General features: G+C 42.1%; 1 protein-coding gene and 1 pseudogene across 1 annotated transcript; both read left to right on the forward strand.

The window, feature by feature from the left end:
• Window positions 1-714: 714 nt before the first annotated feature.
• On the forward strand, window positions 715-4,799 carry mmp20a (matrix metallopeptidase 20a (enamelysin)). The gene is made up of 10 exons (XM_071359579.1): window positions 715-834; window positions 1,170-1,423; window positions 2,351-2,499; window positions 2,673-2,804; window positions 2,918-3,079; window positions 3,173-3,284; window positions 3,368-3,510; window positions 3,739-3,895; window positions 4,191-4,294; window positions 4,425-4,799. Exons 1-10 carry the CDS (start codon window positions 715-717, stop codon window positions 4,523-4,525), a joined length of 1,434 nt encoding a protein of 477 aa, XP_071215680.1. The 3' UTR covers window positions 4,526-4,799.
• A 2,554-nt stretch (window positions 4,800-7,353) lies between these two features.
• On the forward strand, window positions 7,354-9,473 carry LOC139549637 (collagenase 3-like; annotated as a pseudogene).
• The last annotated feature ends 6,544 nt before the right edge of the window (window positions 9,474-16,017 follow it).

The raw sequence follows: 16,017 nt of genomic DNA on the forward strand, positions 1-16,017 counted from the left end.
AGGTTCATGAATCAATACCGTGAGAAAGGAATGTGTTACATAATACCAACATGCTCCCAGCACATCAGGCAGAAATTAGTGGGTGAGTTTCTATGGCTAATTTCATAAACATTTCCTAAATCACATATTTCAGTTCAGACATCTACAAGTACGGTTGAGATTGTAATGAAGATATCAAACCAGACCGAGAGTATCTATGTTATTGGAGCTGTGTGCCAATTGACACATTACGACTAAGGGAGGACAACACTGCCTATTTGACACGTGCAATTCAACAGGTCAGCCAAATAACTCCAGTAAAGTTAGTCCAAATAACTCTAGTCTAATCCAATTGTTGTTTAAAAATCATGGCCAAAATAAGGCCATATGTCTTTTGGAAATATTAGAAAGACGATTGACGTGCAAAAGTCTAGCCTGCGTGCAGGAAACAATATACTTGGTAACCAAAGGAACAAGCCCAGTGTTGACAGGTAGGGCTATAGGACATCCCTTTATCCTGTTTCACACTCTTAAGACCTGGATTGAGGTAAACAAGATATAGTTCAGGTTTTTCCATAGAGTAATTATTCTTACCACACACCTCATGGTAATAGCTGCAGGTAGAACTGCTGCAACTGCAGGATTGAGGGCTTGGAAACCATGTGATTCACCACAGACCTTAAGCAGGCTCTTATCTATAAAGCCATGGGCTGTAAAGAGCTTGTTCATTTAAAGATGGAGTGGCTCTGGCCCTGGATCCAAGTGCTGTGCTTTCTAGTGCTCACAGACCTGTTGTGGACTTTACCCATCTCTAAGGAACAATGGCCAAGCCTTGAGGACATGGAACTGGCTGAGGTTTGTGTCTTCATCCACTCTTTAGAAAATCTTCTGAAAAATCCTATCTCTAGAAAAAAAAAACTGTATTGGAATACATTGATTGTGTTTTGACTATTTGCCCAGGTATTGCAATTCTAGTTATTGTCTGTTTTTCAATGGTAAATGTTGAGTACATTTATTAGGTGCACTTTAGAACAACTTAAAGTTAAGACTACTTTAGGTCAAGCAAAATCTGTCGTCTTCTGGACAACTTAAAGTTGTGCCTACTTTAGGACAAATAAGACTTATTTGTCCTTATAAGAGAAGTGACCTGCTATCAGTCTAAGTTTGGTTAGTAACCAGCTGTATGATAGGGTTACCTGAGGAGGTTCTACCACATGAGCCCCAGCAGTGGCCCCCGGCCCCGTAATAGGAGGGCCACAGCCACCTCAGCCCTGGGGGAAAAGATCAGGGAGATGCAGGGTTTCTTTAGTCTGAAGCAGACTGGCAGACTGGATCTACAGACACTCTCTGTGATGAGGAAGCATAGGTGTGGAGTGCCTGACGTGGAAAACTACAGCTTTTACCCTGACCAGATCAAGTGGAAGAATCACACCATCACATACAGGTGCATATTATTATCTGTTATCTGTTATCTGTCTAGTATCGGTTGTCGGTCACAATGTCTTCTTTTTGCTGACAAATGTCTTCCATCTGTGTTATCCATCTTGTTGTACCATTTTTTTATCCCTTGCCACACAGGATGCCTTTTGCCTCTAGCCAGGCCGTCATTGTAAATAACAATTTGTTCTAGAAAAAAGAAGTGTGTAGGTGCCACGCGCACCAGTTTGAGTGTTTCAAGAACTGCAACGCTTCTGGATTATGCTCAACAGTTTCCCATGTGTATCAAGAATAGTCCACCACCCAAAGGACATCCAGCCAACTTGACACAACTGTGGGAAAATTTGGAGTCAACATGGGCCAGTATCCCTGTGAAACGCTTTCGGCACCTTGTAGAGTCCACACCCCAATGATTTGAGGCTGTTCTGAGGGAAAAATGGGGTACAACTCAATATTAGGAAGGTATTCCTGTTTTGTACACTGTGTATAAAAGGAATGACATAATCCCCAAAATTAACCATGTTTTCATCATAACATCACAGTTTTGTTTCATCACTGAATTGTATAGTGGTTCAAGCGTTGGGCCAGTAACCAAAAGGTTGCTGGATCGAATCCCTGAGCTGGCAAGGTAAAAATCTGTCGTTCTGCCCCTGAGCAAGGCAGTTAACCCACTGTTCCCCAGGCGCCGAAGACGTCGATGTCGATTATGGCTGCCCCCCGCATCTCTATGATTTAGAGGGGTTAAATGTGGAAGACACATTTCAGTTGAATGCATTCAGTTGTTCAACTGACTAGGTACCCCCCTTTCCCTTTTAAAACCAGACATCTGCCAATAGATTACCAGCTCACTGGATTTAACTAGCCCTGTTTTTTAATGCTTTCTTTCAGGCTGCTTCATGTTTTTCTGTGTTGTCTGTGTGCCAATGACCTGCAGGATTGATCAGTACACCCCTGACCTTACACAGGAGGAGGTGGATACCTCATTCCGTTTGGCCCTGAAGATCTGGAGTGACGCGGCCCCACTGAAGTTCATCAAGGTCAACCACGACAAGGCAGACATCATCCTCTCTTTCGCCAAAAAAAGTATTCTGACCCTGAATCATTCTCCGTTCAGTTCTGCGTATTTTCTAATAGAGGTGGTAGAGAATGTATGTGGCTGCATGTGAGGTTTTAACTGTGCTATAATTATATACTTACTGGAGCCAGTTTCCAGGTACATGACTGATAATCCATCTCTCTCCATCCATCCATCACAGCTCACGGAGACTTCTTTCCCTTTGACGGCCCCAAGGGTGTTCTGGCCCACGCCTTTGCGCCAGGGGAGGACATGGGGGGAGATGTGCACTTTGACGAGGACGAAATCTGGACGATGGGGCATTCCAAGCTAGGTAGGGCCACTGTTACAAGCATAACATGATCTGAATTTATTTTATAAAACACAAAGAATTAGGATTCAAAATATGGTTGTAGACAAACATTTTCTTATGGGATGCTGTTTTAGGTTACAACCTGTTCACTGTTGCGGCCCATGAGTTAGGCCACTCCCTGGGCCTCTCCCATTCCAAAGACCCCTCATCTCTCATGTACCCCAACTACAATTATTACAATGGAGCACAGTACACACTGCCACGAGATGACGCACTGGGAATCCAGACGCTGTATGGTAAGTAGAAATCCGCAATAACATAATTATCACACGGTACATTTTTGGGTGGATTTCCATCTAAACATTGGAGACTTTGCTTTTATTTCCAAGGCAAGCCAGTCAGAAAACAGGATCCACCAAACCTTCCTAAGAAGTGTGATCCCAACTTCTCTGTTGATGCAGTGGCAGTGTTCGGGAAGGAAATTGTGTTCTTTAAAAACAGGTAAAGGAGTTTTGAATTATGCAATATAATTTTTACAGTATAGGTTCTTATTTGCCCCAACACAGTGGTTTGTTTCCCTCCAGGTACATGTGGTTGAGGACAACATGGACGACATACTGGAACCGTCTGAGCGAGGGCCCCAGCAGCACATACCTCCCCAGCATCTACTCTGCTGTGGACGCGGCCTATGACATCCCTGCCAAAGGCGTGGCATATGTCTTCGCTGGTAATGTGCAGTCTGATCGTCTCAAAGGCCTCACTTAGGCTTCGCAGCATGACAGGGCTAGATTTTAAACAGAACGTTGTTTCAAAGAACCACTGGACCTAAATTATAGCCCTGCGTCAAAATTGTCGCACTGTATGCAAGAAACTCACAAAGCTCATTGGCATCTGGCAGTTCTTGTTGTATGTTTTCATAGGGTTCCAAAAGCAGTGAAAGTGCTCTGTGTTTCAGGTCCTAAGTACTGGGTGGTTCGACAGCTTAAGATGAAAAGCCACTTTGGCTCCATATATGACTATGGATTCCCAGCCAGAGTAAGGAACATTGACGCTGCTGTTCATATCAGTGAATATGGAAAAACCTTCTTCTTCATAGGACACGATTACTACAGGTAAACAGCCTCAAACAAAAAGTTTTTTTGGTAAATGACAAACATAAAGTGAACGGTTATTACAGTATAATACAATATACTGTTGCAGAAAATATACTGTTCCCAAGTCCACTGTTTAGGTAAGAGCAGTATGTTTTCACTGTAGCAATGTTTTGATGAATAGGCATTCCAGCTCCTGAGAGGCAAAGCCTGCCATCTAGTGTTTAACAATGAGACATTTGTTAGAAAGGAACTGCACATAAGCTATCCGTCATTTATTTATAAGTTCAATGTTTATTTGTTATCTATTGTACAGATACGATGAACACAGACGTAGGATGGATCCAGGATTTCCAAGAAACATCCAGACAGACTGGCCAGGTATTGGGAGGAGGGTTGATGCTGCATTTGAGTTTCAAGGTAGCCTATAAAACACTTCACCATGTCACCTTGCCTTAAATTGCATACATTTTAATATCATGACACGTTTGTGTTATCTTGATTACTATGCCCACTTTAACAAAACATGATCATATCTTCTCATCAACAGGTACTATATATCTCTTCAGTGGAACAAAGGCATACAACTATGACTACAGACAGAACCGGGTGCTGAATCGAATCCTAGCCAATGCATGGCTGGGCTGCTAACATATCTGTCAAAGACACTAGATGTGACCCTACCTACAGACACTCTTATACAGAGCAACTTACATAAGCAATTCGATTTAAGTACATTGCTCAAGGGCACATCGACAGATCTGTTTCACCAATTTGGGTCGGGGCTATGAACCAGCGACCTTTTGGTATCTGGCCTAACGCTCTAACCGCTAGGCTACCTGTCTCTGTTACAAAGCTTGTTACCGACCTAGCCCAACTTTGAAAGAACATCTGACAAGAGTGTACCTGCTCAATCAATTGAACATATCCTGAAGTATACCTTAGGGATATGAGTATGCCAGATTTTATACGTAGCAATCGGTTTATTGTCCCTGCACAAACACGTCTTTTGTAGCTTTGATGCAAATATCAAGAATTGCTGTTCAAAGTAGTTTATTTATTAGATTTTTTAAATCGGATTAATTGAATCTTGTATTGAGTAAGATTAATGTGCAGTATATAAGTACCTCAGGGCTACCTCACCTAGCATGAACCAAGATGACTCACCAGCTGAATGTTGATAACAGTGTTGCAAGAAGTGAAATTGCATCATCAAGCAACCATCTTCAAGGCCATTTCACTTAAATCCTTGTGGTATCTTACTGTATGGGTACAGAACATAAATTACACATGGATTAATTGTATTATAATGTAGTAACATGTTATGCTTTGAAATGTATTGTAATAAAAAAATATTTTGAAGTTTGATTGTTAAAACTTCTTAGGGCTGCAATCCCGTTAACGGGATCGATATGACAACAGCCAGTGAAAGTGCAGGGCTCCAAATTCAAACAGAAATCTCATAATTAAAATTCATTAAGCATACAAGTATTTCACATCATTTTAAAGATACACTTCTTGTTAATCCCACCACAGTGTCCGATTTCAAAAAAGCTTTACAGCGAAAGCACCACAAACGATTATGTTAGGTCACCACCAAATCACAGAAAAACACAGCCATTTTTCCAGCCAAAGACAGGAGTCACAAAAAGCAGAAATAGAGATAAAATGAATCACTAACCTTTGATGATCTTCATCAGATGACACTCATAGGACTTCATGTTACACAATACATATATGTTTTGTTCGATAAAGTTCATATTTATATCCAAAAACCTCCATTTACATTGGCGCCATGTTCAGAAATGCCTTCAGAATATCCGGAGAAATTGCAGAGAGCCACATCAAATAACAGAAATACTCATCATAAACTTTGAAGAAAGATACATGTTTTACATAGAATTAAAGATAAACTTGTTCTTAATGCAACCGCTGTGTCAGATTTCAAAAAAGCTTTACGGCAAAAGCACAATATTCAATAATCTGAGAACAGCGTTCTGCCACAAAAGCAAGCCATACAGTTACCCGCTAAATTGTGGAGTCAGCAAAAGTCATAAATAGCATTATCAATCTTCACTTACCAATCCCAGGACTCCCACTTCCATAAGAAATGTTTGTTTTGTTCAGTATTGTCCATAATTTATGTCCAAATAGCTACTTTTGTTAGCGCGTTTGGTAAACAAGTCCAAAGTCACGAAGCGCGTTCACTAAAAGCAGACGAAATGTCAAAAAGTTCCGTAACAGTCAGTAGAAAGATGTCAAACGATGTATTGAATCAATCTTTAGGATGTTTTTAACATAAATCTTCAATAATGTTCCAACCGGAGAATTCCTTTGTCTTCAGAAATGCGATAGAACAGAGCTCGCTCTCACATGAAAAAAAGCTTTACGGCAAAAGCACATAAAAAAAGCGCATGGTCAGAGCATGGTCAGCTCATGGCAGACCTTACTCATTCCACTCTCATTCTGCCCCACTTCACAGGTGAAGCATCCGACAATGTTCTAAAGACTGTTGACATCTAGTGGAAGCCGTAGCAAGTGCAAACTGACCCATATCCCCCTGTGTATTCGATAGGCGATGAGTTGAAAACCTACAAAACTCAGATTTCCCACTTCCTGGTTGGATTTGTTTCTCAGGTTTTTGCCTGCCATATGAGTTCTGTTATACTCACAGACATCATTCAAACAGTTTTAGAAACTTCAGAGTGTTTTCTATCCAATACTAATAATAATATGCATATATTAGCAACTGGGACTGATGAGCAGGCAGTCTACTCTGGGCACCTCTGGGCACCTTTTCATCCAAGCTACTCAATACTGCCCCTGCAAGCAAAACAAGTTTTAATAAATGTGCTTACATTGATTGATCAAAGATATTCAAACTAACCACCGTTTTATCCTTACAATGTTAACTTATGTGTACCTACAGTATGCCTAAACCTCACTCTAACAATCACCCAAAACTCTACACACCACCTCCAACAATGTTATCAGGAGAACGATCCCTCTTCCTTGAGGATAGGAGTTTGTCCAAAAGTTTACAGGAATATTCAAGAGCACAAAGCTTACCTTGGCATCTCACTCATGTTCTGAATGGAACCATGTACACCCCAAGACTGTTAGGGATCATTCAAAAGAGAATGTGGACAGGGCAGAGTGATAGAGAAAGAGAGGGAGTCTCCCCTCTGCATTGCCACAGGTTTGTAAATTGTCTTTATACGGGTTCCGCAGTCCTGTTTCTGGCCTGTTTGGGTCTGTCAGGCTGCCCCCGCCAGCGCTCCAGAGCTCCAAACATCACCAGAGGACGACAAGACAGTCACTGAGGTAATTTATCTGAAGAATTGCATCACATGGCTCAGTATGTTGCTACCCGTATCGTATCTCAGAATACGGCGGGAAAATACTTGTTAGCCTACTTGTTATGCTTGTACTGTTTCGCATGAGATTCCTAATAGGGATGAGAAAACAGCGTGTTTAAAATGTTGTCTCTAATCCTCCTCCAACACCAGGACTATCTGTCTCAATACTACACAGATGTGAGGTTGACAAACTCAACTTCCCAAAGTATTATCAAGCTTGACTTCAACAAGAGCCTGGAGGCCATGCAGGCACTCTTTGGCCTGGAGGTCACTGGGGTTCTGGACAAAAACACTCTGGAGGTGATGAAGGAGTCCAGGTGTGGAGTGTCTGACATCAGCAGATATGGACACTCCACAGGAAACCAAAATGGGAGAAGAACACTGTTACCTACAGGTATAGTGAAAGCTCTGAATGTAGACGAGCACTTTGACTGCTTTTGAAATGCATTAAGTTTGACACCTATAATCAAGGAAAAGAATATGGTATTCATGGTTCATTGTTGATCATCTGCTAACAATGTCAAAACCGTTGTTGCCCAGCCTGGGTCATTGTGCAATGCCTACACTGCAGGAGTAAAATGGGTACCTTTTACTTGTCAGGTAATGTCAATGAGTGAGTGCTGAATGACTTGTGTTTGACAAAATCACTCAGTACACACCAGACCCGAGGCAATGATGTACGTAGATGCAACTATAGCCCAGGACTTCTAGATCTACGGTGATGTAATCCCTCTGGACTTCAAACAGGTCTACACTGACACTGCCTACATCATGATCCTCTTCAAAGGTGGATGTGAGTATGGACTATGACAATGGTATTGACTCAATACCATCACTATACACTACTGATGAACATCTTAAATCTTGCTTGTCTAAACACAGATCATACAGACTTCTATCCTTTTGATGGGCCAAATGCTGTCTTAGCCCATTCCAACTCCCCTGGACAGAACCAAGGTGGGGACACACACTTTGATGACGATGAAACCTGGACACTGAGCCAGAGGGGTGACCATCTGAACACACAACACTATTTAAGATATAGTGTAGCCCGATTCACCGATTCAACACACTCACATGTAATGTTGTCCTCAGGAGTGAATCTGCTGTTGGTGTTGGTCCCCATGAGTTTGGTCATCCTCTGGGGCTGAACCACTCCAGGGACCGGAGAGCTCTGATGTTCCCCACCTATCAATATGTCAACACCAATGGATACACACTGCCTGATGATGACAGACATGGGGTCCAAGCCCTAAATGGTCATCAAACACATTGACAGCATTTCTATAGAATAATTCTGTTCACTGTATGTGTTTTTTATTACCATCTTTATGGAATCCAATTGATATGTTTATGCGATGTGTGTTATCTTAAAGGTATCCGTACACCTGATCCCAAGCTACACCCAAGCCAGAACCCAAACCAGAACACGAGGAGCCAACAGAGAACCCCAAGTTGGATCCCAAACCGGATCCCATGCGAGACCCCAGACCCAACGCCGAAGACAAGCAGTGCAACCGGGACCTGGTGTTTGACGCAGCCTCCTCCATCAGTGAGGACCTGTGGGTGAGTTGGAGCCTTTTGATCATTATCTTGTAAGAACTGATTCTCTGTCATTATAGGTACTATTGGCAGAAGAGCACGGCTGTCCAATGAATTAGACTGACAAGTGAGCTCGAGATGGGCTCAGATGAACTATGTCGATGCTGCCTATGAACTCTCAGCTAAAGATGTTGTGTATCTGTTTTAAGGTACAGCAATGACAGGAACGTCAAAAGCACAAAACATAACAGCTAATGATTTGTGCACTCCCACTCCCACTCTCAAACTCTCTCTCGTACAAACAGTATTTACTTTGCCTCATATTTCCACAGGTGACAAATACTGGGGAATAAGGACTTATGCAAAGACAATCCTCCCTGGCTATCCAAAGTCAATCTCCAACTTGGGCTTCCACTCATCAGTGACTAAGGGAAAACCTTATTTGTGGGCAACACAAATGTTTGGAACATGGTTTAATTAGACGCCAATAATTGATATGTCATGCATTTTTCTGTATGATAATATGCATCTTTAGATTTATTAAAAAAAGTATAATTTGATTGATATTATGTTTCAGCTTTGATGAGGAAAGATGCCAAATGCACTATTGATATCCCCAATCCATAACTCAGGATTTTCCAGGCATTGACTCCAAAGTGGACGCTGTCTTTCAGAACTTTGATGATAATTTACTGTAAAACTATATTTATTATTATTACATACATGAGTTAATAAAGCATTCAGCACAACTTTTTTTTACTGATGAATCCAATGTTTTATCCTTTAGGTTACCCTCTGGAGAGCCTTGCGGTTGAGGGCGGTGCAGTTGAAGTACCAGGCGGTGATACAGCCCGAAAGGATGTCTCAATTGTGCATCTATAAAAGTTTGTCATTGTTTTACGTGACAAGCCAAACTTTTCAGCCTCCTGAGGTTGAAGAGGCGCTGTTGCCTTCTTCACCACACTGTCTGTGTGGGTGGACCATTTCAGTTTGTCTGTGATGTGTGTATGCCGAGGAACTTAACTTCCCAAGTTCTCCACTACTTTACTGTCGATTTGGATAGGGGGGTGCTCCCTCTGCTGTTTCCTGAAGTCCACGATCATCTCCTTTGTTTTGTTGACGTTGAGTGAGAGGTTGTTTTCCTGACTATTGAGTTGGAGGCGTGCATGGCCACGCAGTCATGGGTGAACAGGGAGTACAGAAGGGGGCTGAGCACGCACCCTTGTGGTGCCCCAGTGTTGAGGATCAGCTACGTGGAGATGTTGTTTCCTACCTTCACCACCTGGGAGCGGCCCGTCAGAAAGTCCAGGACCGAATTGCACAAGGCGGGGTTGAGACCCAGGGCCTCAAGCTTAATGATGAGCTTGGAGCAGGTATTCCCAACCTGGGGTACGCTTACCACCAGCGGTAGCTCAATGCCGTCTGGGGTAAGCCAAATAAACTTGTGATTCACATTTTAAAAAACTAAAAAAATTATTTATACTGTAAATAAATATTCATTTTTATTACATACATGAGTTTATAAAGCATTCAGCACAACGTTTTTTACTGATAAAGCCATTTTATTCTCCTATAGGAAACCTTTACTTCTCAGATGGTCCAAGGCAGAGTGAGTACTATTGGGTGATACATGTTCTCCTGAACTACGGCTGGCTGGATTGCTGCTAAGATACTACTACTATTTAATTAGGCAAGTCAGTTAAGAACAAATACTTATTTACAATGACAGCCTAGGAATTGTGGGTTAACTTCCTTGTTCAGTGGCAGAATTACAGATCTTTAGCTTGTCAGCTCAAGGATTCAATCTAGCAACCTTTCGGTTACTGGCGCAACGCTCTAACCAATAGGCTACCAGCTGCACATTGATAATACGATTTAGTTCTATATGTTCCCACAAAAAAATTACAAACTGCAGTATTTCGCTAATTTTCTATCTCTGTAAATAATTTCGGAACTGTTGTAGTCCTACCACTGTGTTTCTTGCTTGTCTATCACTACAAACGAAGATAAAGCGGTTATAGAGTGTGTGTATGTGTCACGGATCCCTCCGGACCTTTCATCACGCACACCTGTCCCCTATTCGCACTGATTAGTATTTGTATATACAGTGGGGAGAACAAGTATTTGATACACTGCCGATTTTGCAGGTTTTCCTACTTACAAAGCATGTAGAGGTCTGTCATTTTTATCATAGGTACACTTCAACTGTGAGAGACGGAATCTAAAACAAAAATCCAGAAAATCACATTGTATGATTTTTAAGTAAATAATTTGCATTTTATTGCATGACATAAGTATTTGATCACCTACCAACCAGTAAGAATTCCGGCTCTCACAGACCTGTTAGTTTTTCTTTAAGAAGCCCTCCTGTTCTCCACTCATTACCTGTATTAACTGCACCTGTTTGAACTCGTTACCTGTATAAAAGACACCTGTCCACACACTCAATCAAACAGACTCCAACCTCTCCACAATGGCCAAGACCAGAGAGCTGTGTAAGGACATCAGGGATAAATTGTAGACCTGTACAAGGCTGGGATGGGCTACAGGACAATAGCCAAGCAGCTTGGTGAGAAGGCAACAACTGTTGGCACAATAATTAGAAAATGGAAGAAGTTCAAGATGACGGTCAATCACCCTCGGTCTGGGGCTCCATGCAAGATCTCACCTCGTGGGGCATCAATGATCATGAGGAATGTGAGGGATCAGCCCAGAACTACACGGCAGGACCTGGTCAATGACCTGAAGAGAGCTGGGACCACAGTCTCAAAGAAAACCATTAGTAACACACTACGCCGTCATGGATTAAAATCCTGCAGCGCACGCAAGGTCCCCCTGCTCAAGCCAGCGCATGTCCAGGCCCGTCTGAAGTTTGCCAATGACCATCTGGATGATCCAGAGGAGGAATGGGAGAAGGTCATGTGGTCTGATGAGACAAAAATAGAGCTTTTTGCTCTAAACTCCACTCGCCGTGTTTGGAGGAATAGAAGGATGAGTACAACCCCAAGAACACCATCCCAACCGTGAAGCATGGAGGTGGAAACATCATTCTTTGGGGATGCTTTTCTGCAAAGGGGACAGGACGACTGCACCGTATTGAGGGGAGGATGGATGGGGCCATGTATCGCGAGATCTTGACCAACAACCTCCTTCCCTCAGTAAGAGCATTGAAGATGGGTCGTGGCTGGGTCTTCCAGCATGACAACGACCCGAAACACACAGCCAGGGCAACTAAGGAGTGGCTCCGTAAGAAGCATCTCAAGGTCCTGGAGTGGCCTAGCCAGTCTCCAGACCTGGACCCAATAGAAAATCTTTGGAGGGAGCCGAAAGTCCGTATTGCCCAGCGACAGCCCCGAAACCTGAAGGATCTGGAGAAGGTCTGTATGGAGGAGTGGGCCAAAATCCCTGCTGCAGTGTGTGCAAACCTGGTCAAGAACTACAGGAAACGTATGATCTCTGTAATTGCAAACTAAGGTTTCTGTACCAAATATTCAGTTCTGCTTTTCTGATGTATCAAATACTTATGTCATGCAATAAAATGCAAATTAATTACTTAAAAATCATACAATGTGATTTTCTGGATTTTTGTTTTAGATTCCTTCTCTCACAGTTGAAGTGTACCTATGATAAAAAATTACAGACCTCTACATGCTTTGTAAGTAGGAAAACCTGCAAAATTGTCAGTGTATGAAATACTTGTTCTCCCCACTGTATGTGCCCTTTGTTCACCATGGTGCTGTCCATTATTGTTACAATGTCCATTGGTGCGTGTGAGTACCTGTGCTGTGTGTTTTGGGCCTTCATGCCCTTGTGGATTGCGCAGATCATTACGGGTCTCGTCCCATGCGTTAATCATTGTGTGCATGGGTATTTATACGAGGTACTCCTCACTCTTCTTTTTGGGATTCAACCCTGTGTTTTTGTTACGTGTTTGTTTGGTCTTCGTCCCCGTGCCCTTACATGGCGCGTCGTAATATGTGGTTTAATTAAAAAAAATATTGCGCCTGTCTCCCGAATCATTCATGCCAGCGTGACAGTATGTCTCCTTATAAAAAATATTAATATATATTAAAAAAATATTAATATATTGATGTGTATGAGCTCATCTCTAAAATAGACCTTGGTCTCAGCATGACTCAATAATGGTTAATTACTGTAAATAAGTGATTACTGTCTTTGATTTGTAAGTAATTGCTGTCCTTGGTTTATAACAAATTATGTTCAAATAACTGTTGGATATAATAGATAACTGCCGGGTTATAATTTTTTTTAAATACAAAATACATATAAATAAATATAAATACAAAAAAGTCTTCACATTTTCAAACAGTCCAATTATATTTTCCAACGGGTCAATGCATTTGGGTGATCTTTTTTTCTCGCCTGAGTAGCCTCGTTTCAGTGCCAAAAATAAAATTTAACCATCTAGTGTTCAGCGAAGTAACAACAAAATGTCAAATACAGGTAGCCTAGTCAAATAATTAACATCCAATCACACTAACCTGTTACGTCCGTCGTCAATTGAATGAGACCAAAGCGCAGCGTGGAAAGTGTTCATGATATTTAATACTGAAACACAGACAAAACAACAAAATACAAACGAACGTAAAGCTCTGTAGCGCTAAACAGCAACTATACAAAGGCAAGATCCCACAAACTAGGGTGGAAAACAGGCTGCCTAAGTATGATTCCCAATCAGAGACAACGATAGACAGCTGCCTCTGATTGGGAACTATACACAGCCAACAAAGAAATAGAAAACTAGAATGCCCAACCAAATCACACCCTGACCTAACCAAATAGAGAAATAAAAAGGCTCTCCAAGGTCAGGGCGTGACATAACCGTTACTCTCTCGCGGGAATTCCACTAACGGTCCGTATGTAGCCAAACGTAGCTGCATGCTCATTCCGTTTGCTCGAAAATGTATAAATGGTTAACAAAAGTAAGGCCCGCCTCCATAGAGACACATACTGTACCAGCTATACTGGTAGTACTGCTACTACCAGCAGTACTACACCTGCACCTGTCGACGACACAAGTTGTTCTGCTTCCACAAGCGCATCCAATGCTAGCATCAGTCATTCTACATTTGTTGTTAGCCCAGCTAGCATGGACACTGACAGTTGTGAATCTGATGCAGCCGAAGAGTTACTGCCCCGAACAACAGACATGGACGTTGGACCATCGAAGAGGCACAAATATGATGAGAACTATATTGATTTGGGGTTCACATATATTGGGAGTAGTGCCTTTCCTCAGCCACAGTGTGTTATATGTGCAAAAGTCACAACTCAATGAAACCTTCACTCTTGCGCAGACATTTAGAAACAAAACTAAGCCAAAAATAAGCCACAGGAGTTTTTGAGCGAGAATTAAGATGACTTTTGAGAAGTAAGACATGTATAAAAACAACAAATACCATTAATAAGAAGGGACTAGAAGAGTCTTATATGGTGAGCTACCGAGTGGCAACGACAGGCAAGCCCCATACTATTGTAGAGGACTTAATTATTCCTGCTGCCGCGGATATGGCTGCGACAATGCTGCGGTAAAGGCCCAAAAAACAAAAAAAACACTGTTTCATGACTCATCAGGGACATGGCAGGAAATGTTTTGAAACAATTACTGCTTCGCATACAAGCCAGTGAATTCTATGCCTTACAGATGGATGAGTCAACAGATGTGGCGGGCCTTGCACAGCTTCTGGTATATGTCCGTTACGTTTATGGGGGGTCAATTAAGGAAGACATCCTCTTCTACACACCACTGGAAACCATCAGTATAGATACCAACACATCTTGACCACCAAGTCCATCACCTCTGGTCCATTCTTCACAGGAGCTCCCAGTGATGTCATGAATCCTCTGTTTTTCCATATTTTTCCAAAATCATGGGTAACACCAAAAGCAGACCTTAAGTCTGTGTAGATAGTAGCTGTTTTTCCTTCAGCTTGTTTACATGCTTCTGTCAAAGTCACCAGTTCCGCCGCCCGTGCTGATGTTCCTGCAGGTAACGTGCCTGTCACTATCACATTGTCCACTGTAGTAACTGCCCAGCCTGCCTTCCTCACATCACCCTTCACAATGCTTGAACCGTCTGTATATAAGATAAACTCAGGGTTTTCCAACGAATGACTATAAACCCACCAGAGAGCTGATCGAAAACAACTCATAACAGTCGTGTTCAAGTAATGTGGTGTCTGTAGGATACATCAGAGTAGCTGGATTACATGGTGTCTTTTCAACTATACCAATGTCCCATAGATCTTTACTCACTACTTTAGTAGCATCCATAGCTTCCTTACTAATGGGATATTGTTTTGTGCAAGGTGGGGAAACACCTGTCAAGCACATTGGTTCCATATCCAAAGTTCCTAAATTGTTTTTATTTGCAGTCCAAATTGCATGGTTCTGAACTATAGCCCCCTGCAGTTGCCTAATTTGCCACGTCACCTTCCCTTCAGAAATGTTCAATTTAGAGTCAAGTTGCATAATAACATCAAGGCCTAAAATAGGTTGTTCAAATTAGCCTATCTGATTGCATCAATCTTCATTGGACCAATAGAAATTGATAATGGTTTGGTCTGTTTCATATCTGTCTCCCCCTCCCACTCCTGTTGCTCTCATCTTCTTGCCCATGTCCTGAGGACATATACAGTGGGGAGAACAAGTATTTGATACACTGCCGATTTTGCAGGTTTTCCTACTTACAAAGCATGTAGAGGTCTGTAATTTTTATCATAGGTACACTTCAACTATGAGAGACGGAATCTAAAACAAAAATCCAGAAAATCACATTGTATGATTTTTAAGTAATTAATTTGCATTTTATTGCATGACATAAGTATTTGATACATCAGAAAAGCAGAACTTAATATTTGGTACAGAAACCTTTGTTTGCAATTACAGAGATCATACGTTTCCTGTAGTTCTTGACTAGGTTTGCACACACTGCAGCAGGGATTTTGGCCCACTCCTCCCTACAGATCTTCTCCAGATCCTTCAGGTTTCGGGGCTGTCGCTGGGCAATACGGACTTTCAGCTCCCTCCAAAGATTTTCTATTGGGTTCAGGTCTGGAGACTGGCTAGGCCACTCCAGGACCTTGAGATGCTTCTTACGGAGCCACTCCTTAGTTGCCATGGCTGTGTGCTTCGTGTCGTTGTCATGCTGGAAGACCCAGCCACGACCCATCTTCAATGCTCTTACTGAGGGAAGGAGGTTGTTGGCCAAGATCTTGCGAT

The sequence above is a fragment of the Salvelinus alpinus genome, chromosome 22 (assembly GCF_045679555.1).
Source record: "Salvelinus alpinus chromosome 22, SLU_Salpinus.1, whole genome shotgun sequence".
In the NCBI taxonomy this organism is placed as follows: Eukaryota; Metazoa; Chordata; class Actinopteri; order Salmoniformes; family Salmonidae; genus Salvelinus; species Salvelinus alpinus.